General features: G+C 43.4%; 1 protein-coding gene across 2 annotated transcripts; it reads right to left on the bottom strand.

Annotated features, from left to right (window-relative positions):
- Window positions 1-26: 26 nt before the first annotated feature.
- On the bottom strand, window positions 27-22649 carry oc90 (otoconin 90). Of its 2 annotated transcripts, none has more exons than XM_086273423.1 (22): window positions 22515-22649; window positions 20810-20861; window positions 20147-20200; window positions 19083-19257; window positions 17592-17701; window positions 17212-17343; window positions 16933-17013; window positions 15232-15279; window positions 14455-14520; window positions 13671-13769; window positions 13511-13588; window positions 13238-13327; window positions 11774-11983; window positions 11052-11165; window positions 10858-10932; window positions 7222-7380; window positions 5466-5732; window positions 2444-2542; window positions 2188-2362; window positions 1863-1969; window positions 955-1219; window positions 27-539 (listed from the first exon to the last, which is right to left on the bottom strand). In XM_086273423.1, the coding sequence occupies exons 1-22, from the start codon at window positions 22578-22580 to the stop codon at window positions 212-214; spliced, it is 2850 nt and encodes a 949-aa protein (XP_086129549.1). In that variant the 5' UTR covers window positions 22581-22649; the 3' UTR covers window positions 27-211. The 2 variants fall into 2 exon arrangements, with proteins under 2 accessions (XP_086129549.1, XP_086129550.1); XM_086273424.1 differs by having other exon boundaries at window positions 2188-2359.
- Window positions 22650-25369: the final 2720 nt, after the last annotated feature.

The following is a 25369-nucleotide window of genomic DNA, read 5'->3' as shown; positions in this document are numbered from 1 at the left end:
ACCAATCAGAGGAAGATCCCAGAGAGGCGTGTTTGCCGTCATTTATTCAACAGATTCATTTCATGTGTTTAAAAAAAATCAAAGTAAATAAACTGATTTTCTTCTTTTTTGAATCAAAGATGTCAGAAAACATTGAGTCCAGCTTGTGACACAGCAAGGCCCCAAAATGACTTCACATCACGACTGTCACAGGGAAGGAATTCTTTAGCTTCTATTTTTCCTCCTCCTCTTTCTCCGTTTCCTCCTCTTCCTCTTCTTCTTTTCCATCTTTCTCCTCCTCTTCCCCCTCCTCCTCTTCTTCTCTACCCTCTTGTTCTTCCTCCTCTCTGTCTCCCGGTTGCTGCCCCTGGCCCTGCCCTGCACTCGGCCTCGGGTTCTGGGTTTGAACCCCGCTGAGTGTCGGTCGCTCCCCGCTCTCCTCACTGGAGGCAGCAGGAGAAGGAGGGGGAGAGAGAGGAGGAGGAGGATGTGTCAGGTCTCCGGGTGATCCAGCAGAAGGAGTCGACTTCTCGGCGTCCTTCAGGTGGGAGCTGTCATGGCTGCAGAGAGAGATTTGTTTTTAATTTCATGTTGTTTGTGTTGTGATATTAGAATATAAAATTAGGACCTTACTGCATGAAAAAAAAATTAAAATTATCTATATAATTTTCTTTATTAACAAAAACAGTGAGATCTTCATTTTGTGGCTCTCTGACGTTAGCGTCTGCAAATCTGTTTTTAAATGATGTAAAAGTGGAAACAAAGTAGCAGCTGAAAGATCAAAGGATCTGATAATCAGCACGGCACTGACGGGACGAACTTTGTGTCGGTGTTTGTTGAAGCGCCATTCGATTACATGGAAATATTCAATAACGCTTTATTCCAAATGTTGTTAATTTGTCATCTTCGTAGTTGTTTGAATCATCACTTTCGCACACGTTTACCTGCTTTTCCTGCTGTAAATAAAAAGCTCACCTGTGAGGAGGTTGCAGAGGTGGAGGTGTGTTCGCAGCCGTGTCCTCCTCACTGCTGGCGTCCCCGACCTCCATGTCCGACTCCTCGCTGGACTGGGGGGAGACCCTCAGAGGTTTGGGGGGTCTGCTGGCTCGGCGGCAGGGGGGCGTCGACCCGTGGCACTGCGGCGCCGGCAGGCTGTGGTTAAAGTGTGCGGCCGCCATGCACTCTGCTGTGGTTTTGTCGCATACACACTGTAGTTTGTCGCACACAGTGACCCCCTGACCTGAGCAGAGTGAGGAGGGATCAGATGGAGAGGCCAACAAGCGCTTTAGAGGTCTAGGAAGTCAAATATGATGATGAGCTTTTTTAAAAAACAACATCATACTGCAAATCCAGGCTGTCGTAAGGCTGCTGTACCTGGAGGCACAGCAGCCTTATGACAGCTGACCATTACCCTGGAAGCAAGGAGAGCTACCACCTCGCTCCTCCCTTCACGTCTGGTAACAACGCTCAAGATGCCAGACAAGCCGAGCTGACTACACACATCATCAGGTCCCATCAGCTCTAATTTATACTGGAGGGGAAAATAACTCATGGCTCTCCAGGGATTTGGTAATACCCGTCTGATCTGCTAGCAAAGAAATTAATTATAGCTAAATGTTGGATACACCAACAGAAGCAGAAGCTCAGTATAACGTTTCATAAACAAAAAACACGAGCTTTTCAGAAAACATGCATCTGCAGGAAGACCAGAGAACCTCCCTACAGTGGAAATCATTTCTCACGAGATTTAGGTGAACCGTGTTTTTTCTTCCTCTGTGGCAGCTGCAGGTTAAATGTTTACATTAATATGAGAATCAGGTGTGAAACTGATCTGATGTCAGCAGTGCAGCAGACTTGGGTTTCGAGGGATTTGCCGTACTCACATCGTGGTTTTGCGTTCTCACAGGAGATCTGAGCGTTGAGCTTCCTCTCCGGCCTGCAGCCCATCGAGCTGATCTGCTTCAGGCAGCAATGATGGAAGAAGCAGCACCTGATGGAGACCAGCAGGAGTCAGTCATCAGGGTCTCTGCAGCACTCGTACACTTAAACTTTGGACCATAACACCATGAAAGTATGAAGGATGTGAAAAGCAGCAGATGTATTTGTGCGCTGATAACTATCGCGCTGTTTTGGAGAATCGGGTAACCCTGACGCAGCTGTGGGCGTCTTCATGGACAGTCCCGATCCTTATTCCTCGACACAGCTCACCTGTCCAGCTGATCCAGAGGCTGACCGCCGCCCTCCTGTCCACAGTAGCAGCCGTACATCTCGTACTCGTGTGGGCAGCGTCCCGTCAGGCAGTGGAGCATCTCCCCCAGCGCCGGCATCTCCCGCCTGGACTGACCGTCGCTGGCGTACACGCTGAAGGAGCGACTGCATTCTGCTGGGAGGATGCAAAGATCTCAGCTCAGCCATCAGTGAAGAGCTCCACTCAGACTTTGGAAGTGCAGCTATCCGTGGTTACCTTTGGTGTCTGGCTGCAGGTCGATGTCAGTCAGCCCAACAGACTCCAGCAGGGACCAGGCGAAGAACGGCACCGCCCTCCTCTGAGGAGCGAACCAGTCTGCCAACAGAGAAACGGTACATTTAAAGAAGCGTGACCTCCAAGCAGCGGCCGCGAGCTTCAGAAGAGGATGAAGAAGCACTGCACGAATACAGAGTCAAAGATGGTTGACATTTACATGGATCTGTGGAACTTAAGTGCAGTGAAAAAATACAGAAATAAATTTCAACCGCAACTCCCGGTTTGATGATCAGGTGAGGAGCACTGTTCCACATTTAAAGCGTTGTAGCTAATGGTTGGTCCGTAATGGATGAAGCTCCACCCAATGCGTTACCATCCCCTCACATGTCAGCCAGCAGGATCCTCAATCGTTCATCTACTTTGTTGTAATTTTGCCAGTTTACAAATCACTAAACTTTATTGATACTCAATCGTCTCTAGGTGCTACTACACTCCTAATCATCTTGTTTGGAGGGCCTTAAAGACATCTGCAAGAATTAAAGACTTCACAGTATAAAAAGGTGTTCCCATCGCCTGGCATGGATCCACTGATGTGATTTTTTTTTTTTTTTTTAAAAAGCCACATGTACAGGGCTGCAGGACCTGGCACTAAAGGTTCTGGAGGAAATTGGCTTGAGACGGCTCCACCAAACTGTCATCTGATGAAAATATCTGCTGTTTGAAGAGTGAGCAACTCAAGCTGAGCTAGAACGGAGCTGTACATTTGTGCAATACCAGTTTTTACCATAAGATGGCGCAGTGAGTCCACGCGTCCCACTGACACTATAAAACAGGGACGTAGCTATGGTAACATCACCCGATTGTTTCGGAGACTCAAGATAAGCGTTCGCACCATCTTGTTGAGGAGCAGCGGGTCTGCCAGTTGAACTGCATGCTCATTGGCTAATGACTTGTGCCAATGAAAATGCAGTTTGACACTACAGCTAATCCTCCATTTATTTATTTATTTTTTTTAATGCAACCGAGATTTACTAAATTTATTTGCAAAAACATGACCCAGAATGAGTGACGTGCAGCTACACCGTCGCCATCTGGTGGCCTCCACATAGATGCAGGTTTAAGGTACTTTTGCCTCGGCTTAATTTTTCTGACCTGGAGCTACGTCCATATTTTATACTGTTTAACCCTGCAGTCATTTACAAACACTCTTCTTTGATGGCGTCCTGGTAAAAGGAAATGAGCATATAGCGCTAATAAGAAATATCAGCAGAGTAACGACTAGGGCTGGGTATCGTCACTGATTTCTAGAATCGATTCAATTCCGATTCACAAGGTCCCGAATCGATTCGATCCACGATTCGATTTAATTCGATTTAATTCGATTCGATTTAAATCTGGGAAATTTTGACAGTCAGAAATATTATAATTCAGATCAGTACATTTACATATTTTTGTATCTATAAAAAGGAAGCTGACACACGCAAGACTTTATCAAAGGTGTGAGCGTCACAGCAGATGCCTTTGTGTCAAAGTAGCTGAGGATAAAACACAGAAAAACATGAAGGTTTTCCTGGCCTGGGATTTTATAAAAATATTCTGCAGTACATCAAAAATGAAAGAAAACCATTAATCAACATATGAACATTACCTCTGAAGTTACAGCGGTTTTATTAGAGACACGGCTGAGCATTTTGCATTTTGAATAATTTTAAAAAGTTTAAATTTGTTCAGTATTGAACGGCAGAAATGAGGTTTTCTTTTCGGAAGAATGTAAAAGGGAAAAAAACAGCGGCTGACAGCGCTGTAAACAACAGTAGACTTGTGCATAACAAGCAAGCGAATAATGAAGAAAGGGAAACTGTTCTTGAAGTACAGAGAGAGAGAGAGAGAGCTGTGCATCGCGGTGGAAGCAAAACAGTAAAAGTCAGAGTGAATACATGACGATGTTTATGTGAATCTTCTTTTGCTGCTGGTTCGGTCAATATTGTTTGGAGAGAGATCAAACTAACAGCTTTAGAATCGGCGCATAAAGGGCGTGAACACAAAGCGCGGACCCGCCGACAGATCAGAATCAGCGAGCTGTCGGCTTTCAGCCCTGACCGTGTCCTTGCCGTCGGGTGAGAAAGGCGACATCTCACTGATTCTGATCCGCGGCTCGCGCTGTGTGTTTGTTCCTGCTCTCATTTACTGTCTTAACTGTTTGGTGGTTCTTGAAATTTTGTGAGAATGTCACCAGAGATTCTGGCATTTCGGGCAAAATAAATTTATATTAAAAAAATAGATTCAGGATTTTAATGAATCGATTCAGGATTTTAATGAATCGATTTTACGTTATCCAAGCCAGAATCGATTTTAATCGATGAATCGATTATAAAAACCCACCCCTAGTAACGACACACCTGCTTGTAAAACGCTGCCCATTTCTGCGTTTTTGTACTTAAAATTTCAAATATTAGATTCAAAGTTGGGAGTTTCGGTTTTAATTTTCCTTTTTATTGTGACTATTCTTCTACATTTATTGAACAGCTTCTGCACAGCAGTCTGTTAACATGTCTTTTCCACAGAGTTAAAAACAATGTTTTTCCTGTTTTATACCTCTGAGCTTAAGAAACCAGTGTTTCAGCAAGTGTAATCTAAAAAAGCCTCATTCTCAACCCCATCAGCACTTAGACGTTTGCTGTGTGTTCGTGTGTTTGCTCCTTTGGGGATCTTTCTCTTCCTATTTCGCAGCTTAGACCTCGATATTATTAAAATAACGTTTATTGTTCCTGTCAGTTATGAGCCTGGCTGTCATTACAGGTCACAGATTACTTAATTTAACTTCCATAACCCTTTGAAACATAATTAACTTTATTGAACCCCTGAGAGAAAAATGCTTAATTTATTCATTTCATCTGAATTTTCATTTAACCTGTCGAGTCAGAGAAGAACGAAGAGGTCAGACAGGAGAAAGGCAGAAGGCCTCCTGATGGGGAAAATGTTGCATTTTATGAAGTTTAACCAGCATCTGGTCAGACGTTACCGTCCGAGTCTTTCTCCCGCGAGTCGTCCTCCTCTCCTCCTTCCACACTCGGAGGTTTGACCGTCATTGTTCCGGTCTTTTCCTCGGATCCAGCCTCGGCGGTGGAGTGTGGCAGAGGTTTTAAAACCGCTGCTGTTGTGCTTCGGGTGTGGACCTCCCACCGCGGTGTGACGGAGGTGGCCGGTCTCCTCTGTGTCGTCTCTGCGATGGTTCTCACTGTAGCCGCTGATGAAGATGTGGTTGATGCAGATGTTGGGAGCGTTTCACCTGAAACGACAGAACGGTAGCTGTCAGCTTTCTGCAGGAATCCCATCGTGCAGGTTGACTCACTGAGACTTTGAGGAGAACGTGATTAAAAGTCTGCCCTTGCATTTGAACAGTCACAGGTTTCAGCTCCACACGGTGCCTCTGCATGCACATGTAATGCTGCTGCTGTACAGGAAGCTACTCTCACATTCCCATGATTCCACTCTGCTACCAGGCCTGATTTGGTCGATCTCACATTCAGGGTCATCTCCTCGTGCACCTCTGGTCTGTGGTGGCTGTCTTTAGATCTCTCCACAGACGTCCCGTTAGATTCTTTTTACTCGTACCTCTTTGAAAATGCTGAAACTACTCCAGTCTGTCAAAAAGCTCATCCTTCTCTCACCTGCAGCAGATGGCCCCGCCCCTCCCTGACCCTGGTTCTGTCCGAGGTTTCTTCCTGTTAAAAGGGAGTTTTTCCTTCCCACTGTCGCCAAAGTGCTTGCCTTGGGGTGACTGTTGTTGTGATTTGGCACTATATAAATAACATTGAATTGAATCGAAAATCCTTCTATTGTTTTTTTATTTGGGGGAGGAGGACAAAGTTGGCACCAGTCACCAGTTCAGGTCATCAGTTTTACCCTGGAAAATGATTTAATGGCGTACAGTGAAACTTGCATTGGCCTGGTCTCACTGAGAAGATGGTAAACAGAACACAGACAGCTGAGGTTTTTCACTTTCTGATCTCGTATATCAGATTGTATAAATAAAACTATAAATGTTTAAAGCCACACAAACTGAAGTCCATCTCCTTTAGTGGGTGGCGGTAGGAATCTGAATTACTCAAACAAGCCTTAGATCCCTCCTGTAAAGTCAGCAATCCAGCTACCCACTGCACCCATGGTGTCACAGTTTGTAATGTAACGCAAAGGGTTGTTTTTTTTTGTTTTGTTTTTTTTAAAGAAACAGAAAATGTAGAGTCCAGTAAATGAGCCTAAGAGGTTAAAGGCGAGGGCTTACTTTAGAATAAATAAGTCTAAACTTTGACTGGCAGTTACCCTGATGGATAAAGTTAAACACTTCTAGCTAAACTGGAAGCTGTCAGTCTGAATCCACCACAGAATCCGTCTTTAATGGGAAACTTGGAAGTCTCCTTCAGTGGACCGCCCGCTGTTCTGGGATGAAAGCACAACTTTCAAAACTGTAAATCTAAAAACAAACAAAAACTATTTTTGTGTTGAAATGCAACAGAACAAAAAGAAATGTGAGAAAACGTGCTGTGAAGATCACCCCGGAGGCTTTGTGGCTCCCCTCGCTTCATTTAAATATTCCTCACCCATCTCTGATGAGCCGGCTCAAGCAGACTCCTGCAGATTGAAGTGATCCTGACATTTCATGGCACAGATGCAAATTTCAAAGACTGTGCAAACATGTCATTAAATTCTCACACCCACAGGTCGGCTTAAATGCTAATTCATCCCCATCGGGGCAGGGCGAGCTGGGCCTTTCTCACCTTGACTCTGAAGACTGAAAGCAGCAGCAGGAGGAAGAGGAGGTGTGGCATCTTCCTCTGATGAGTCGTCAGGAGGGGTGGTGGTTCTCGCTGGTTTGGTTTGTGGGAGCGAGCTGCTGGTTGAGGCCTGTGTTGTGACTCTGGTTGTGATCTGTGGGCCTGGGAAGCAGGTCAGAGTGAGGAGTCCCTCCCTAATCAGCCCCCCTGACCACTTACAATAAACTTGGAGAGAGGGAACATCGACTCCTGCTTCAAACTCCAGCAGAGGCTGATGTCTGAGCCTTCACATGAAATTCTGCGACTGAGCCGGTCAGGTGAGCAGAGCGACCACGAGGATGCTCAGAATGTTTTTTTTATTTCCCATCATCACCCACCAGCTTACTGTAATGCTTTGTTCTCTTACTGAGGAGAGAGATCACCTGGACAGCAGCTGAAATAAGAAACCAACCACACTGTGGCGCTGACACGTGTGCACGAAGGTCTGTTTGTTATCGTAGTAAAAATGTAGCTTTGACTTTGTTTTTGGTTATTCAGCCTGTAACATGAAGCAGCGTGATTAATGAAGCCGTAATGTTGTGAAACATGCAGGAAACACTGATTTTGAACTTTGTTTTGGGGCAAAGTTGACAAAACGGTGAATAATTTTAGTAATTACAGCTTTTATGTTCTCTGTACTCAGTGATCTGATCTGTGCCTCGTTCTGCCACAGACTTTTTTTATTTTTGTCACCAAGTGCTGCTCATTGTTGAGTTATCAGGTTTATTTCCATGATATTTTCAGGTCTGTACCTTACAATATTAAACTAGATGACAGTTTTATACACATTAAAAGCCAGAAAGTCTGTCGCTCAGTAGGTGATGCAGCTTTGCACTTTCTGACTCTGTGGAAAAAGATTCAGGGGAGAAAATAGCTGCACAACAAAGAGTACACTGTGGGGGGAGCAGGAGCTTTTTTTCCTTCAATGAGTCGCTTTAAAGGCTGTGGGTGAATATGCTGGTGACGGGGTCAGCTGGCCTCTGCTGCCGTCTCAATAATTGCTGTGTTCACTTTCAGTCTAATAAAAGGAGGATTTTTTGGGAAGCTGCAGGGAGCTCGCACTGCTCGCTGTGATATACACTGATGTGTATGCTGACAGCTTGCTGTGTTGTTACATTGTGAATATTTGTCTCTGATATTAAAGTTCAACTGCACCTGCGGTTGGACCGAGCACTTCTGGCATGTTAAAATAACATCGTTTATGTTTGTCTGCACGAGCAAAGGACAAACTTTTGTGCCAAAACTTAAATATTTTTGCAAATGCAATCATCAGTGTCGCTTATTTTAATGATCTTCTGTTGAAGGTAAACCTTTCACCACCAGAGGGCAGCGTTTTAAAGATGATTAGATGTGTTTTTGTGCGTGCACTAATGTTTTGATCCCTGCCTCTGTCTTCACCAGACACTTTGCACCATCTTGTGGTTCACACTGGTATTACACTAATGTACAGCCCAGCTTTAGTTCAGCTTCAGCTGACATCTCTTTAACGAAGGACACAAACGTTTTGGACATAAAGTCCTGCTGTTTGGGGTTTTTTTTATATTCTGTTCGCTTCTTGTAGTTTTTAAAATACCCAAAAAGCGCCTTTACATTTACTTTGTCAGGTTGAAGTTGAATTATTCTGTAAATGTTACAGTGGCAGCAGTAATAAGACACCAGGCTTCAACATGAAAACCCTCCACGCTGATTCTTTTCCCCACAAATTGCACCTCGACTAAACCACACTGGCTGTTTCCCATCTCACTAGTTCTCCTGAAATTGTAAAGAATGTACATGTTTGTTAGTAGGAGGCTGATGTTTGAGAAAAATTGCTGGAAACTGGGGAAGTTTCACCAGGAATGAGGACTAGAAATGTGGAAACAGCCAAACTGAGAAAATCGGTAGCTCTGAAGAGCACGTAGCCCTTTCCTATCTGCAGCTGCCTGATATCGGTCATCTCATCCAGCCCTCTGCTAGAAAGCCAAAGAGCAAACATCCTTGAATGTTTCGCTGTACATTAAGGTCAGATTTTTCCTCCTCCGAAAGTTTCTGTAATGAAATGCCTGCTTGTTGCTAAAGAAAAACAAGCTGACCTTCAGCGGGCCTCGGAGAGCTCGTCTCCTCTCTGACACCTCCCTCCCCTCTCTCCTGTGAAGCTGGAGGTGGTGCTGGTGTTAATGTGAAGCTGACACCTCCTCCACCTTCTGAAGAGCGCACAACACAAAGGCTGTCAGAAGTGAGACGTTAATGCAATCCACTTGATTAACGCCGGCATTAAAGAAAAGAGCTGGAATTGGTCTTTTTTTCTTTTTCTTCTTGAAATTAAAAATATACCCGGTGATTTCTGAGCGAGCGAGGCCCCTCAGACACCTGTCAAAGCCTCGCTGCGTAATTGCAGACGCGAGGAGAGGAAAATAACCACTTCAATAGTTACATGTTTTTTACCCGGCAGCGGGGTTGTGACACTCGATCAAACCATTTGGCAGCTCTCGGTGTGTTTGTGAAGCAGCGGCGAGGAAAGAGTCTAAATCCGAATCACGTCTCTTTTATTTGAAGGACAAAGACTCCCGGTGAAGTGCCTGCGTCGATTAGAGTCACACCTTACTCCTCTGTGTTGTACAACTTAAAAACCCACAAAGGAGTCGCACAGACTCATTTTATTACATGAAAAGACAAACTGTATTTAAAAGATGGCAGCAGCCACTGTGACATGGCTTACTGATTTCTGGACTCTGGCCTCACTGTTAGCATTCTGAAAAACTGCAGATTTTCATAACAAGTCACCATAATTGAATATGATGGTGGTTGCTAATGTCAACAGCTAAAGCTAACTAGCTCGATTGATAAGCATAAACTGTAAACTTTCACCTTCCCTGTACATGTGCAATGGTTTAAACCATTCATAGAGACCAAAACCATTTCTGCAGCAGCATGTTAATATGTTTATTTCTGCTGTATATGTCAGTCTACAGCGACTGACACAATTTTGGAGCCTGCCTCAAGTGGACATTAGAGGAACTGCAGCTTTTGTTTTTTTTGCTTAGGCTTCATTTTTCAGCATAAATATGTCATAGTTTGTCAAATACCAGGGGGTACTACTCCATCCTGTTATACGTCGCAGTACGCAGGACAGAATATCCTTCCTGGCCATCCTTATAGCGAGAGGGCCAAAGTTTAATATTATGACAAAATTGTACGTACCATTTTTATAGACCGTGCATGTTGATATAACAGTTGATATAACTTCATAAGGGAAGCTGCAGAATAGCTCAAAGGAAAAATATGCAGTTTAGAACGAAGCAGCTAAAAATGAAGCAAATGTCAAAAACTGCAGTTCCTCTAGTGGCCACTTGAGGCTCCAACAGTGAGTCAGTCTGCATGTTCACAATAAGAAATAAAGATGTTCACAGCTTGATACAGTAAACAGTTTTGGTTTAAACAGTTGAATTCCTCCTAACTGCACAGAGGGCTGTACAGGTACCACTTCCTGTTAAAAGGAAGCTCTTTCTCCCCACTGCAGCCAAATGCTGCTCCTAGATGACTGTCTGTCTCGTAGTCTGATAATTGTTGGCAGTGGCACTTTATAAAGCTGATATTTCTGTCCCCCTGTGACAAACTGACCTGTGTGAGGAGTTTTCCTTGGGGCTGACGGTGTTGCTGCTGTTGTCATTGTTGTAGTTTTGAGCACATCAAAGACTGAGGATGAAGAAAAGAAACATGAATATTCAAACTTCCTAATGAGTCCAACTGAAGTCTTTTGGGACTCACAAAGGCCTGATTTATTCTTTAGTTCCCGTCATACAGTATGAACTCACAGTGCTCACCAGACTCTTGCTCCTCTTCATTGTCCTCCTCCTCTTTCCCATTTCCTTCCTCCTCAGATGACTCAGAGGGACTCGTGGTGGTTGTTGTTGAGGCTAAGATTAAACCTGTTAATAAGGAGGCAAAAGAGCTTCATTTCAGTGCTTTATTTGACTTCTGGTGCTAAGACAGAGTCTCACACAAGCTCAGACAAGGGCAAAATACAACAATCTCAATCCAGCCAGTAACTACAAAGAAAAATACCCAAACAATCCAGAGTCACAGGAATTCAGAAAAATAAAACTACATAAATAAACCAAACTACTTGACAGCTGGTTAAAAATTCATCATGCTGTGCTGATTTTTTCCATTGTGAATGAATCTCCTGTCTCCATAAACATGTTTTGAGGGGTCATCATGGCTGTGCACCGGGCCTACGAGAGCTCTGCAGACTGTTGTACATGTGTACCGCCACCAGAGGGCAGTGTCATGGACAAACAACTAAAGCTCTTGAAATAATTAAAGATACAAATGTTTGGAACAATCTTTGGTTTGGCTTCATTGTAACTTTCTCATATGGACAATCTAATCTTCAACTCTCTGGGGGTGAGGGCGGTGCCACCTTAAGCCCCTGCTTTGACCACACCCCTGTCCTTTTAATTCTTTTTGCATCATCTATAATTTGAGATTAAAAAAAAATCAACACATCATAAAAGGATAAGTATTTCTTCATCACCTGTCTCGGCTGATTCTTCCACGGCTGCTGATGTCAGCTCTCTGGGAGTTGTAGGAGGAGTGGGAGGAGTCGATGGTAAAATGTGACCGAGCGGCGCTGATGCTCCCGTTTGATTCACCTGTGCGTTTTCAGTGGCGGAGCTCAGTGAAGAAGTCAGCTCGGATTCTGCTTCAGTTGGCGTCTCTTCGCCATGAAAGCGCAAACCTGAATCTGCAAGAGATAAAATTATAACGTCATCACATCACAGATACTCTGTCTGTATTTTTGAAGTCCTGTCTCACTTCTCTTGCCTTCGGTGTGCCACAAGGTTCCGTTTTGGTGCCTTTGCAGTTTCTATCCTGTTGTTTCTGCTCCCTCTTCTGCACATTTTGACACTTTTAAGAACATTTCTTGTCACTGCTCTGCAGATGAGGTTCAGCTCTGTTTCTTTTAAACCCCAAGAGGTTTCTAACCTGCAGATCTTGCTGAGACGCTATTAAAATAGAGGGTTCAGTCATTTTCCCCCACTTGTGAAGAGAAAACAGAAACAGTGTCTTCTTGCTACATTTGCTGAATCTTCTTTTAGGAATCTTAATTTCCTGAAAAAGGAACATTTAATCTTAATTTTTGACTCACCTTTCAAACAAAAAGTAACTTTAGAGTCCACTTTAAGATTCTGATTTCGACATTTATCACCAGCGTACAGTACGCCAGCAGGTCCCTGAGGTCATGTGATCAGGGCCTACTGGCTGTACAGCGTATGAGGCTGGGAACTAAAACAGGAGGAGGGTTTGCATCAGTCCACAGGCTTTTCTTGAAATCAGTGGTCTCTTTTAAAAGCAGCTAAAAACTTCTTTTTAAACTTGCTTGTGGGGTAACTTCATCACAGACCCAGTTGGAACAAACACACTTGTGAAAAATAAGACTCTGGTGTTTAATCAGGTTTCAGAGCTCCCTGTGGGCTGTGGGGCTGGAAGCTGCCCACAGGTGTGGAAGGAGGTGACCTTGAGGGGGGAAATCAGCCACTTTTAATCAGTTATGCTTTTATGATTATTAGTGATCTGTATTGTAACTGCACCTTGCATAAATACTTTAGTTTTGTTGCACACAAACAAAGTCAGAGACACTAATATCCATTTAAAGTTTGACTGGATGAAGTTGCAGGTTTCACTTTGGAGTACCACAAAAGAGAGATTATGATTAATAATATTTCTGCACATAAAAAGCCAGTTTAACGAAGGTTTTTCTGGCTCCAACTTGCACCCAAGAAAGTTTCCTTTCTTTTTTCTTCTGTCCACAGACGAGGACATGTTCCTCATTTAGAAAATCTTTTATGAATTAGACGCCGGATGAATCACTGCTCAGTTATGGGATCATATAAAGCACACCGCGTCATTGAAATAAAAAGAGCTGCTTTATATTAAGCCCGAGGCGGACGTTTGTATTTATCAGTCGTGATCGAGACGCCGAGTGTTTCTGGCTCACCCCGGCTGATTGCTGGAGGATTGTGGGTCATCTGATCCCCATTTATCTCTTCCTGCTCGAGTGCTTCCTCTGCGGCGCTCTCATTCAGATCTGTAAAAGCAGGAAACGTCTGAGCCAAGTGAGTCATCGAGCAGCAGGAGTCGAACAGCGGGGAAATTATTTCTGCTGTTTTGGAAGCTGTCCGCCGGTCAGCATCTAGCAAATGTAATCTGCTAGAAAAGTACTAGAGAGAGGATGGAGGGGAGACAGTGAGGTAACCGAGGTAACCGTTACCTTTAGAGATATAACTCAGGTGTGTCATCTCTGCCTCTTCCACCTCTGCTGCACCTCCTGCGCCTTCCTCAAGCTCCTCTGGAAAAATGAGAAATATTAGGATAACACGCAGATGGTGCCGAGTTAAACCTGTGGCCCGAGGGCCAATTAGAGGTCATACCAGCAGGCATCAGCGGCGCTGGAGTGCTGAGGTTGTACTCCATGGCCTCGGTGTCACTCTGGTTATCCACCCTGCCTGTTGTTGGTGGGTCCATCCCTGCTGAGGAGACAGTCACAGTTCATTCATCTGTCTGGGATGCAGGTAGATGTTTTCTGGCTTTATTTAATGTGTGAGTCTCATTTTTCTTTATTTACTGAATGAAATGTTCACACTGAGGCTTTAAAAGTGTGGACACCAAAAGGCAACGAAGGCTGGCGCCATCACTGAAATAGAATATCAAGAATATCAAGGCTTAATGTTTTCTGTGTCTGTCTTAGAACGACAGACTGATGGGTGCATGTAGCTGCCTGCTAAGCTTCACGCTTTACTAACCGGAGCGACTAAACTGAACCTCGTAACCGTGTTCGTGCTATTTTTAGGCGATTAGTTCTCACACATCAGATCATGATCTGATTTCATGATCAAAATTGTTGTTTTCCTCTTGGTTAAAGACCAAAACAAGCTTCATTAGGAGCTTCTGATTGTAGACGTCTGACCTTTAAATGGCAGTGAGTAAAAGCTACCATCAGACTACATTGTTAAATCTGTTTTTATCAGAAAAGGAAATCTGTTTCCACTCCATTAATTCTTAAAGGAAGTGGAGGGAGGTCCATTTTATGAGCACTCCGAGTTCAAGGCTGGAAGCATCTTAAAACTCTCCAAAACCTGAAATTTCACTTTGTTCTGCTCTGGAGACGTGCAGAGTTGTAGAAAGTAAAGCGAAGCATAAAAACAGGAGTTTTACCTGCTGGCAGGAAGGACGAGCTGGAGAAATTAAAGCTTTCTGAGGTGTTTTCTGCTGGGAGAACATCTGCAGAGACACAGGAGAAGTTCAGCCTCTCCACACAAATATACACTCGAACAAAGCAGAGAGAAGGAAACACATTAATGCGCTAACGTGATGCTTCATATCTCAGTTTGGATTTGTGTCGGCAGGATCAACGTGAGCCCAATATTCTCTCTTTTATGTCCAGAAACTTAGTCCAAGGATGTAAGCACTGCTTTACAGATATGTGTAACGTATGGACCTCGACGTGCTCCTGATCCTGTTCAGTTCAATCTGCTCCTGACATCAAAGTAACAGATAAAGTGAATTCGAGCTGATCTCGAGTTTAAACAGAGTGGGTTCAGTTTCAGACAGATCTCAGGTTGACGTGCGTGACAGGCCGTCCTCAGGTTTAAAAAAAACCTCCCTCCCTTTAATAACATCCTTCACTTCAGATTCTCCTGATTCTGAGGCGGCGAGCAGCTCGGCTCGACGTGACATCTCTATCTGGACACATGGATGAAAGGAGGTCTGAACAATCACTGGTTTCTTTCTCTTTTAGCTGGATGTGGGCAGGAAGCTGCAGCTTAAACATCCAGAGGTCCTTGTTTTAATTGGCTGAGGTGTGACTCAGCCGTCTGCGTTTCTGCCCAATCAATCGTTTCCTGTGATGCGACATCGCCGACCCGCTCAGAAAGTGACGCGCCGTCTCAGGAACGCTGATCGTGGCGCCCCCGGAGTTTCACACAGACTTACCTGCTGCTCTGAAGACTTCACCTGTGTCCTCGATGCCGCCGAGCAGCTCTGAAACACACGGTCAAACTAATGAGAAACTCAGACTGCTGTTAGCTGCGAGCTCTGTCAGACACACCGGAGAAAGGCAGGACTAATGAGCTCACTGCTAAAATTTATTAAATCAGCCTCGCTCAGAAGGACAGCGAGGCCGAACGTACAGCAAGAGTCATGAAGAAAGATCTTCAAAGAGAGCAGAAGTTTTTCTCCTCACAGCATCAACGATTCATCCGGCTTTACGTCAAGAGACAGAAACACTGAGACCAAAGATCCACAGACGGAGTGGAAAAGTTCTCCAAAATGTTCTGAGACCAAATTAAAAATCTGTCGGAAACGAAGAAATCAGTCTAAAGGAACCTGTGCCACACTAAGCCTGGATGTTTCTGAAAACAAAGTAACCAGCTGAAACCCAGCACATAACCACGTCTTAGCAAATAAAACCAGTGAAACCAGAATGAAACAAGTTTGTAAACAAGATTAAAAAAAACAACAATCTTACCTTTAATTTTATCAAAGATCAGAAACAGAAAAAGTAAGAAGGCCTACATGAATGTCACAGAGATAGTAACACGTTACTGTAAGGGATTACTATTGCAAAAAAAGTAATTCGATTACTGTTACTTTCCTGTAAGCACGCTGTGTTACTATGTTACTAAGCTGTGATTTTGTTTGTGAGAGTGTCTCATGACGATGATGTAAGCGCGTGCGACGACTGCGGTAACAGCTGTGTGCAGATCAACAATGGATAACATGGAGTGCAGGAGAGAGTGCGACCGTGCAGCCTTTAAAGCGTGGAAGTAATCACATTACTTTGAGTTTAATTCCGTAAAAAGTGACAAAAACATTAGCGTCCGCTGTTCACTGTGTGGGAAGAAAACTTCTTTCTACAGAGAAAAAATAAACTTCAAATCTGAGCAACACCGAGCACGCTGCCACGGGAATGTGACACTCACAGATCCCCCCCACTGACATGACCGCTGTGGGTAAACCTGCACCAAATAAACAGCAGCACACTCAGAATTAAAATATTTATTTTACTGTTCTTTTTACTTGCAACAGTTGTTGTTTTTACAGTCAGGCTTCACCATTTCATATCAGGATTTATGTGAAGGCGCACTGAAGCACAGAGCCCGGCTTCACTGCTGTCGTGTTACGACCATCTCCGACTGCAGTTTTAGGATTCAGATCGAGCCGATTTTAAACCAAGTCTGGAAGTTTGATGCATGTTAAAGAACTGTCTGAAATTTGAAATAATAATAATAAAAAAGGTCTGAGGTTACGTCCAAGGAAAAGTGTTAAACACAAACCTAAACCAGGTTTTAAATGTAAAAATAACTCAGCTGGAAACGAGTCAAACAGCCGGATTGTGAGTCTGGGTCTAACTGTGTGGGTGTGCAGAGGAGCTGCTCCTAAAAGAACACCAGACTTAATTGGATGCATCCATGTTTCTCTTTGCTCGCCTGGTGACTGAAAACTGTCTGCGGTACCTCGATTTACTTTAAGTGGCTCAAACTGTTTCCACAGTGAGTTTGCAGGACATCGATTCTTCTTTTCTCTCCTTTTACAGACTCAAACTGAGGCTTCACCCACAGTGTGTTCAGTATTTTATTGCACTGAAGACCCGTTTGCACACGATTTATGTCTTTGGAGTTATTTTTATATTACCTGTATTGATCAGTGATTTTGATCCACTCTCCTCCTCGTCCTCCACAGCACGAGTCATGGATTTGGTCCCATTTTGCCAAACTGGTGCCATTAAAGAGAGCCAGATTTATTTTCTTGCTTGTAATGCAGATGTACAGAAAGACGCAGTGGTTTCAGGAACACTGAAGGAAGCTGAATATATATGTTCCTTATAAAACATGAGTGAAGTGACTAAACATCCAAAGGAACCAAAGACCGTAGCCAGATGTTGGCTCTGGAGACGACTTCGCTTCGTCTCACCTGTTTGATTTGTAGCTGAGCAGGACGTGTCGGCGAGGCCTCTCAGCGATGAGTTGTACGGGCTCTGAGTCATGCAGTCGATGGCGGCCCGGTCACATTCACAGAACCTCTGCTGGCACAAATCAGCAGCATCTTCAAGACAGAAAGAGCCACATTGGTACACTGTACTAGTGCCACAGGCTTTATTTACTCTGCTGTGTTACTCTGTCGGAGTCACTTTTGTATCGCTTCTTTTCACTTTGTACAAACTCCTCGTGTGAAAACGATCAACTTTGGTTCCACTGTGAGTAAAACTTGTTTTTTGTTGGCAGCGAAAGTCTTGTGATGGTTCCCAGTGTGAAAGCAAACAAGCACATTTCCCAAAATAAACTAAGTCTCACCACAGCTGGTGTTTGCAGCTGCCGCACAGCTGAAGTTGTACGGGGCAAGCGGCAGCTCCTGCCTGCAGGGGGCAGCGTTCTGGTAACACAGCCGGTGAGCCTCGCAGCACCTGTAGACGGAAACCGGGAAAAAGAAGAAATGATGAATAACATGACGAGAGTCCGATCGATACGCGAAACACCACCTGCTCAGTGCAGGGGTGCTTCCTGCACGTGCCTTTCACAGTAAAAGCTCTTCACATATACACTTACAGCTGGTGTTTGCAGATACGTAGAGGAATATAGTGGCTTATTATAAAAGTACATCAAAGCAATTGAGTCTGGGATTAAAACAAAAGTCTTTGCCTTTTTTTTTTTTATCTGAGAAATAGTCATAATTATTTTCATATAAACATGTTTTCTACGATATGGCACAGAAACAGAGGCTACATGTTCTTTATCAAGTACAGTGATTAGCTTCACAGAGATGAAGGAGCTAATTTTGTAACCCATGAATAAAAAAAGTGACTTCAGCTGTAAATGTAACATTAAAAAGAAAAAAGTCATAATATTTATTAATTATTAATTCAGCTCTGAGCTCACAGCTATTTTGACCAAATTTAGTATTTTGTACAGAACTTTATTATGTAGATAACATATCCACCTTTCCCTGACTGGTAGCTCCTCCCCTTCCCTGTTGCAGGGGCGGAGCTACAATAATAAAGTGCTTTGTCATCCCTAAATGGGACACAATATACGCATTTCTATCTCCATATTTTTATTCCTTTACTATGTGAGGGCAGCTTTGCATGATTCACAGTTTATAATCATCCTTATTTATTTACCCTGGGCCTTACTACAGCGACTCGACTAATGCTCTGTCAGAAACAAGCCCCTCCTCCTTTAGTCCAACCCTTCCTTTTCAGTGACGTTTCTTCTGATTGGCTGCCCCAGCAAGTGGGTGTGGCTTCTGTATCATCATATAGCATCATACAGATCCAGGTTAGAAAAAAAGTGTCTAAAACTGAGTGTTTAGTTTAGCCTGCAGTTTTTGACTTGCTGAAGATTTCTAGGTTAGTTTTAGCTAAAGTTAACCTTTCTACTGCTAAAGGTTAGCTAAAGGTTAGCTTTAACAGTTGAAAACGGTGGAAAGTCTCTCAAAAAATTTTCAACCATCCCTGAGTTGCTTTTTCCTCTTCTTGATGACTTTGACAGACCTTTAAGGTGTTCAGCCTGAGAGATGTACTACAGTAAGTACATGGTTTCATTTATTATTCCAGTCCACCCTAAAGCTATTGTCTCTTGATTTTGACATTTCCTGTACTGTAACTCCTGTGAGGGATTCCAGCATAATGAATAATATTTTCCATGGGAATGGGAGGACTGGTCAGCGAAGACTCTCCCAGCCCGCTTCACACCTGCCTGCCTCCAGCCTCTGAATTCAATTTTGCCGTATTTTAAATTCAGCAGCTGCTGTAACCGCAGTCCCGCTGCGATCTGAGGCTTACTTACACGTCCAGAGCATCCACGGGGTTTCCAGCTGCCACATATCTGCAGGAGCAGCCATAATCTTCCAGGTCACGTGGGCAAATCCCCGTCGCACAGTGCAGCTTCGACACAAAGCTCAGCATGGAGGGGAAGTTATCGAAGACCGAGTGTATCCAGGTGAAGCGCAACCCGAGACAATCTGCAGGAAGAGACGACGGAAGGTGAATGAACAAACGCGCCGAGGCTGCGAGAAGATCGAACCTGCAGAGCTTCTGTAAACTTTGAGGTGGAGAGCAGAGCGATTTAATCATAGATAATCCTGTTTGCAGGTAACTCGAGTCCAGAGAAGCACACAGGGTGGAAGATTATTTGGACTGCAGGTCTCCACATGCAGGTACAGTGAAGATTAAGACCATAGGAGGCAATGAACATCAAAGCCTCTCGACCTCGATGTCAACAACGGCCCACAACGCCACAGAAAGTCTACGACTGTTGTTTGAGCTATCCAAGTTGAGAACACTGGTGCTGCTGTAGATCCATGAAGGTTTAGGAAATTTACACAACGCAGCTTCGAGTCCGTACCTTTATCACTACAATTAAGTCTCATGTTGTAACACCGAAGACTCAGCAAAACTCAGCTGGAAAAAACAAAGTCCTGAGTTCATACTTCATTTAAAGATGCAGCACAGGGGTCCACATGTGAGGACGAGACTGATCATAAAGCAGACATGTCACCATCAATGTCTATTTTATAAAGAAATGCATGACACAAATGACCACAAACAGCCTAACGCCAGCCTGGTGCTCAGCAGGAGGCTGGACTCACTTAAAACTGTGGCAGAGGGGGGCGATGGACTAAAGTAGACCCTCTCTCCGTGGCCTCCTGGGTGGGCACAGGTGCAGCAGATGGCTCCTCTCACTGTACTGTAGATCTGAGTGCTTCGGGAGCTCCTTCATCCCCACAGCAATAAGAGTTTGTAATGCCCTCTGACCCCCTCTCATACACATTCTGCCTCCAGTCCTGTTTTTGTCTATTTTTATCCATCTATCCGTTCATTTTATTACATAATGTTTGCTTCTGTTCTCACCAGTCATGTGATCTGCCTCCGGGTCCGGACAGAAGATGGAGCCGGCGGGAAGCGCTGGATAAGGATAAATAAAACAATTAAGGTCATAAATGTAACCTTTAAAACACCAAAGTTAAATCTTTCCACATCAGCACACACAGATGAATAAACTAAAGGAGACATAACGTTTCTGCTCAACCACTAATCTGACACAAAGATTTATTCATGCTTTGAAGGCATTTCTGACTCTTTAGTAGTTAAATGATTGGTAAATTATCCTTATAATCTTTGAGTCAGCAGGTAAAACTATATGTATGTATATCGGGGCGACCGTGGTTCAGGGGGTTGGGAAGCAACCATCATCTTGTAACTGCAAGGTTGCCGGTTCAATCCCCTGCTCTGTCTGTCTTGGTCGTTGTGTCCTTGGGCAAGACACTTCACCAACTACTGGTGTTGGCCAGAGGGGCCGATGGCACGATATGGCAGCCTCGCTTCTGTCAGTCTGCCCCAGGGCAGCTGTGGCTACAACTGTAGCCTCCACCAGTGTGTGAATGTGAGAGTGAATGAATAGTGGCATTGTAAAGCGCTCTGAGGGTCTAGAAAAGTGCTATATAAATGCAATCCATTATTAGTGTAGAACTAGTAAATGGATCCTATATAATGTGGTTTTACAGAGGGACTCACCGTTTGGAAGAGCAGACAGCAGAAACATATACATCAGGAACATGACTCGTACCTGCGTTCAGATGGAGAAAGCTTTTTTTCATATTCAACTTCCTGTCGGGTGCACAAGCTCATCATATCAGACCAAATCCGATCAGGCTTACCTGTCTGATCAGGCTTACCTGTCGCTCCTGCGTTTCTAAAAGCTACCATGCTCCTCACCTGTGGAACCAGCTCCCAGTGTGGGTTTGGGCGACAGACCCTCTCTCTACTTTTAAGAATAGACTTCGAACTTTCCTTTTTGATGAAGATTATAGTTAAAAATGCTGTTTCTGTTGTATGGACATAATTTTAATCTTTACTGAAGACAACATCAAACATAAAGAAGAAAATCACGTGAAAAATGGTTTCAGTGACCCAAGGTAATCCCACCAATCTGTTACAGTCATATCACCGCAGCAAATGTGCCAGCTTTAGATCACATTCACAGTGCAAACCTGGTAAACTATCAAGGTGTGTGTTTGATGATCATAATCAATAATCAAAATCGAGGTAAAATGTTCAATTAATCGTGATTTTCATTTGAGGTCATAGTATTGACCCTGATTTATCCCCTATAGTTTTTCTGCAATAGGCTCCACTATCACTCCCCATGTGTTTATGGATCACTACCTGCTCCCTTAATCCAATTAAATTAAATAAATTCAACATTTAAAAACCAAAAGCTGCAGTCCCTCTTATGTCCACTAGAGGCTGGCTTCAAAAGTGTTTCCAGTGTTCAGAACAGAAATAAACGGCCTGGTTCAAAAACAGTTTCGGTTTCTGTGGGTAGTTTAACCCTTCGTAACACCTGTACCTGTACAGGGTGACATTTATGCCAACCTATTTATTTGGATGCTGGTAAGGTTTAAGTTTAGGGGTGTGGCCACGTTGATTGACAGGTATTACTGGGCACTTGCAGTTGCTAGCTGTGTGCTAGGCCTCACTTACACTACTTTGAATCACTGGACCAGATTTCGCCACCATATTTCAACTGTCGGTGTACTTGTAATGTTGTATGCTACATCCAGTAGACTGTTTTATTACTTTGGTAACCAGCAGATATGGGTCTAGCTAGACACTGCTAGCTAAGCTAGCTAGCATTAGCTGATAAAGTAGCACTCCACTCTGAGGCAAATATGGTCACTTCTCCCTCCAAAATACCAACATTTTAACAACACTGAAGATACAAAACAAATTTGATATTTCATAGTGGGCATCTTTTATATACGGGTATCATACTGAGCATGTGCAGAGTCAGTGTAAGCATCCCAGCTTGTTTCTGGGGAATTTGAGATTACTACACTTATCCCCGATCTTGCTTCCTGAAACAGACTTGAATAAATGGTAAATGTAAATTTCATATTCTGATTTGCATGTTGCTGTAATTCTCTGCAAAACCAGAAGAGGTCAGTTTGAAGCTTACTGAGCCGCTGCTCTCAGCAGCAACGACGCTGTGATTCCTGCAAACGCTCAAAGGTGAGGATCATCGACCAAAGCACAGCAACAAAGTCATCAGACAGCACCACAGAGGTCACGCGTTTTAACAAATATGTAACATCTGAAAATACTCTGACATCAGCCATTACAGCGCTGACTCCTACACAAAAACAAGGACGATGACCCTTCTCCACCTTCTCTGCTCAGTACTTCAATGTTTCTAACAGCTTCAAACGGTTCGGCTCACCTGTGGCTCCCGTCTGCTCGATGAGGTGAAGAAGTGTTTCATTAACGTTATTAAAGCCTCAAGCATTTTTCACCAAGAGCAGGGAAGTGATCAGTGCCTCTCAGGAGGTCAGCTGTCTCATTATTTGTATTTTTATTTTTTATTCCTATTTATTCTATTTATCCCCTTTGTATATTTTATTTATATTTGTGTGTGTGTGTGTGTGTGTGTATATATATATATAACAATTCTGTAACTGTAACTTCGGTCGTTGCTGTGCTTTTTGGAAGTCGAATTTCCCAGAGGAACCCACCCGAGGGATTAATAAAGTTCTATCTTATCTTATCTTATCTTATCTTATTGCACTTATATTTAATCTTTAATGGGACCTCAAAGCTCTGCACATTAATGGATCCAGATGACACTGACGAGTCTTTTTTTATGATCTATGGAGTGATATCAATAGAGCAACAACAATGATGAAGGATTCTGCAGCAGAAAAACAACGAATGCTGCATGCTGATAGGTACCGTGCAATCCAGGAAATATTTCATAGGAAAAGCTGCTGTAGTTTACTTTTGCATCGGATCCTGTTCCCTTAAAACTTTATTTCATCTTTATTTAAGCAATTAAATGTTTCCTCTAGTATTAAGTCGGACGTATTCATTTGAAAATGAGACAAAATATTTACATGTAGATTTGTGTTTGAGGTTTTAGCTAGCAAACATGTTTTTGTTATCAGTACTCTCATTTAGTTTACTGAGTAAAATCAGATGTTTATGTCTTTGAGGGGATTAGTGAGCACACTTCCTGTAAATATGTCAGGATAACTTCATTGTTGGCTTTAAAACTGGACTTGACTTGATTTATTTCACTTGATTTATATATATATGATGTTTTCTGCACTAAAGCCAAATTTGCTGTCTCACTGGTCACATGACCTCCAGGGCAGCGTGGAGGGATGTGAAGAAGAGTTTAAGGACTCAGGAAAAGAACTGTGTGGTTTGCTGAGGTGGGTCTGCCATGATGAAACTACAAAGTCCTGAAGATGGACTACAAAAGGCTAATCTGACTTTTTTTTTTTAAATTTTTTCATGCAGGTTGTATAAAAGAAATCCACAGAAAATTTTCACATCATTACAAAGATTATAATTTTAAAGAAACAGGAATAAATAGTTTGTGGTTTATATACACTCATCATGAGCATGAATGTCTTTGGTGGAAAGGTTGCACAGCATATAACTTTACTGCATTAAAAAATAATCAAGGACTGGGTTTAAATGTATTTTGTTTGGATTAGGAAAAATCCGTACACTCACTTAAATCTTTTAATAAGTGATTCTAAAGGTTCTACAATGTCTTTACATTGAAATAGACTTTACAATGCCAAGGTCTATTAACTTCTCGTGTGATCCTGATTAACTACGACTGGCAGTTTCTCTCTTATTTTGATGTTTCACCACTTTGCCAACATCTGGAAGAAAACCCTGTCACCCTCAGATGAGAGTCTGGATGTTCAGGAACTAACCAAGGCTCAAGCGAGATTTACATCGCCATGGATCGAGAGCGTGCTGACCAAGAAAGAAGCCTCCGTGAATTTTCAGCTGCATGTTTTATGGTCAAATGAGACAAACACTGAGTTACAGTGGCTTGCAAAAGTATTCAGTCCCCTTGAACTTTTCCACATTTTGCCACATTACAGCCACAAACATGAATCAATTTTATTGGAATTCCACGTGAAAGACCAACACAAAGTGGTGCACACATGAGAAGTGGAACCAAAATCAGACATGATTCCAAACATTTTTTACAAATAAATAACTGCAAAGTGGGGTGTGTGTAATTATTCAGCCCCCTGAGTCAATACTTTGTAGAATCAGCTTTTTCTGCAGTTACAGCTGCCAGTCTTTTAGGGTCTGTCTCTACCAGCTTTGCACATCTACAGACTGAAATCTTTGCCCATTCTTCTTTGCAAAACAGCTCCAGCTCAGTCAGATCAGATGGACAGCGTCCGTGTACAGTCAATCCACCATGACATTCATGCTCATGATGAGCATACGAAACTTCTCAGTTTCTTTAACATTTCCTTAATATTACCTCTTTACATTCTGTGCAGTGTAAAGCTAAAAACCCATCAGTTAGTCTCTGACTACAGAGTGAAAATGCTCAATAATATCAGCCTCTGTTAGCTGTGATAGCTGTCAGAGGCTGAAGGCCAGAGGGGCTGCAGCACTGCCTTTGCCATGGATTTTTAAGCTGTCTCACATATCCAGTGATCAGAGGCAACGTTACGCAATGATAAGTTGAGCGCTTTGAAGACTTAACAAGAACGTTATCCTTGCCTGTTACACTCATACGTCCTTACTTTATAGCTGTGCTGTTTGATACTGTGTATGCACACATGCACACACTCTGACCAAACCAAAGACAGATTTAAACAGCAAAGAAACTCTTACCTTATTTGTGGGATTTCTGGTTTGTTCAGTGAGCATTAAACTCGGTGCCACGTTCAGGAGTGAGACGCACCTCGGTGGGCAGGAACCCTTTTTAATGCTTGTTGTCTAACAGAATAAACTCTGAGCTCCTGTTTATCTCTCTGGGGCTGGGGGGTGGGGGGTATCTTTATCCTGTTCAGGTCAGCTCTTATTGGCTATCAGGTGATACCTGAGCAGGAGCTTATCGTGGGTTTTTTTCCATGCAGGTATTTCAGGCTTTAGCACAGGTGGGGTCCTGACAGGGGGGACCCACAGAGTGGTCTTTGTCCCCGCAGGAGGGCTGGCTCTGTGACCTGGGGTTCGACCTGGACTTATCTGATCCCCCTGGAGTTCAGATCAATGATGACCTGCAGGAAGGAGGCGTGACCGCCGTGGGTTTAA

Source organism: Aulonocara sp. 'chitande type north' Nkhata Bay, linkage group LG18, assembly GCF_057382095.1.
Source record: "Aulonocara sp. 'chitande type north' Nkhata Bay isolate Kocher_YH1m ecotype deep benthic linkage group LG18, A_spYH_male_GT1.1, whole genome shotgun sequence".
NCBI lineage: Eukaryota > Metazoa > Chordata > Actinopteri > Cichliformes > Cichlidae > Aulonocara > Aulonocara sp. 'chitande type north' Nkhata Bay.
This window is presented reverse-complemented; position numbering and strand designations above follow the sequence as displayed.

Excerpts from the sequence above, each read along its gene's own strand:
- oc90 (XM_086273423.1), bottom strand. The coding sequence starts at position 22,580 with ATGCTTGAGGCTTTAATAACGTTAATGAAACACTTCTTCACCTCATCG. Across the intron at positions 20,862-22,514 it reads CGAGCAGACGGGAGCCACAG|GTACGAGTCATGTTCCTGAT; the intron begins GTGAGCCGAACC and ends ATCTGAACGCAG. Across the intron at positions 17,014-17,211 it reads CTCAGCTACAAATCAAACAG|TTTGGCAAAATGGGACCAAA; the intron begins GTGAGACGAAGC and ends TAATGGCACCAG.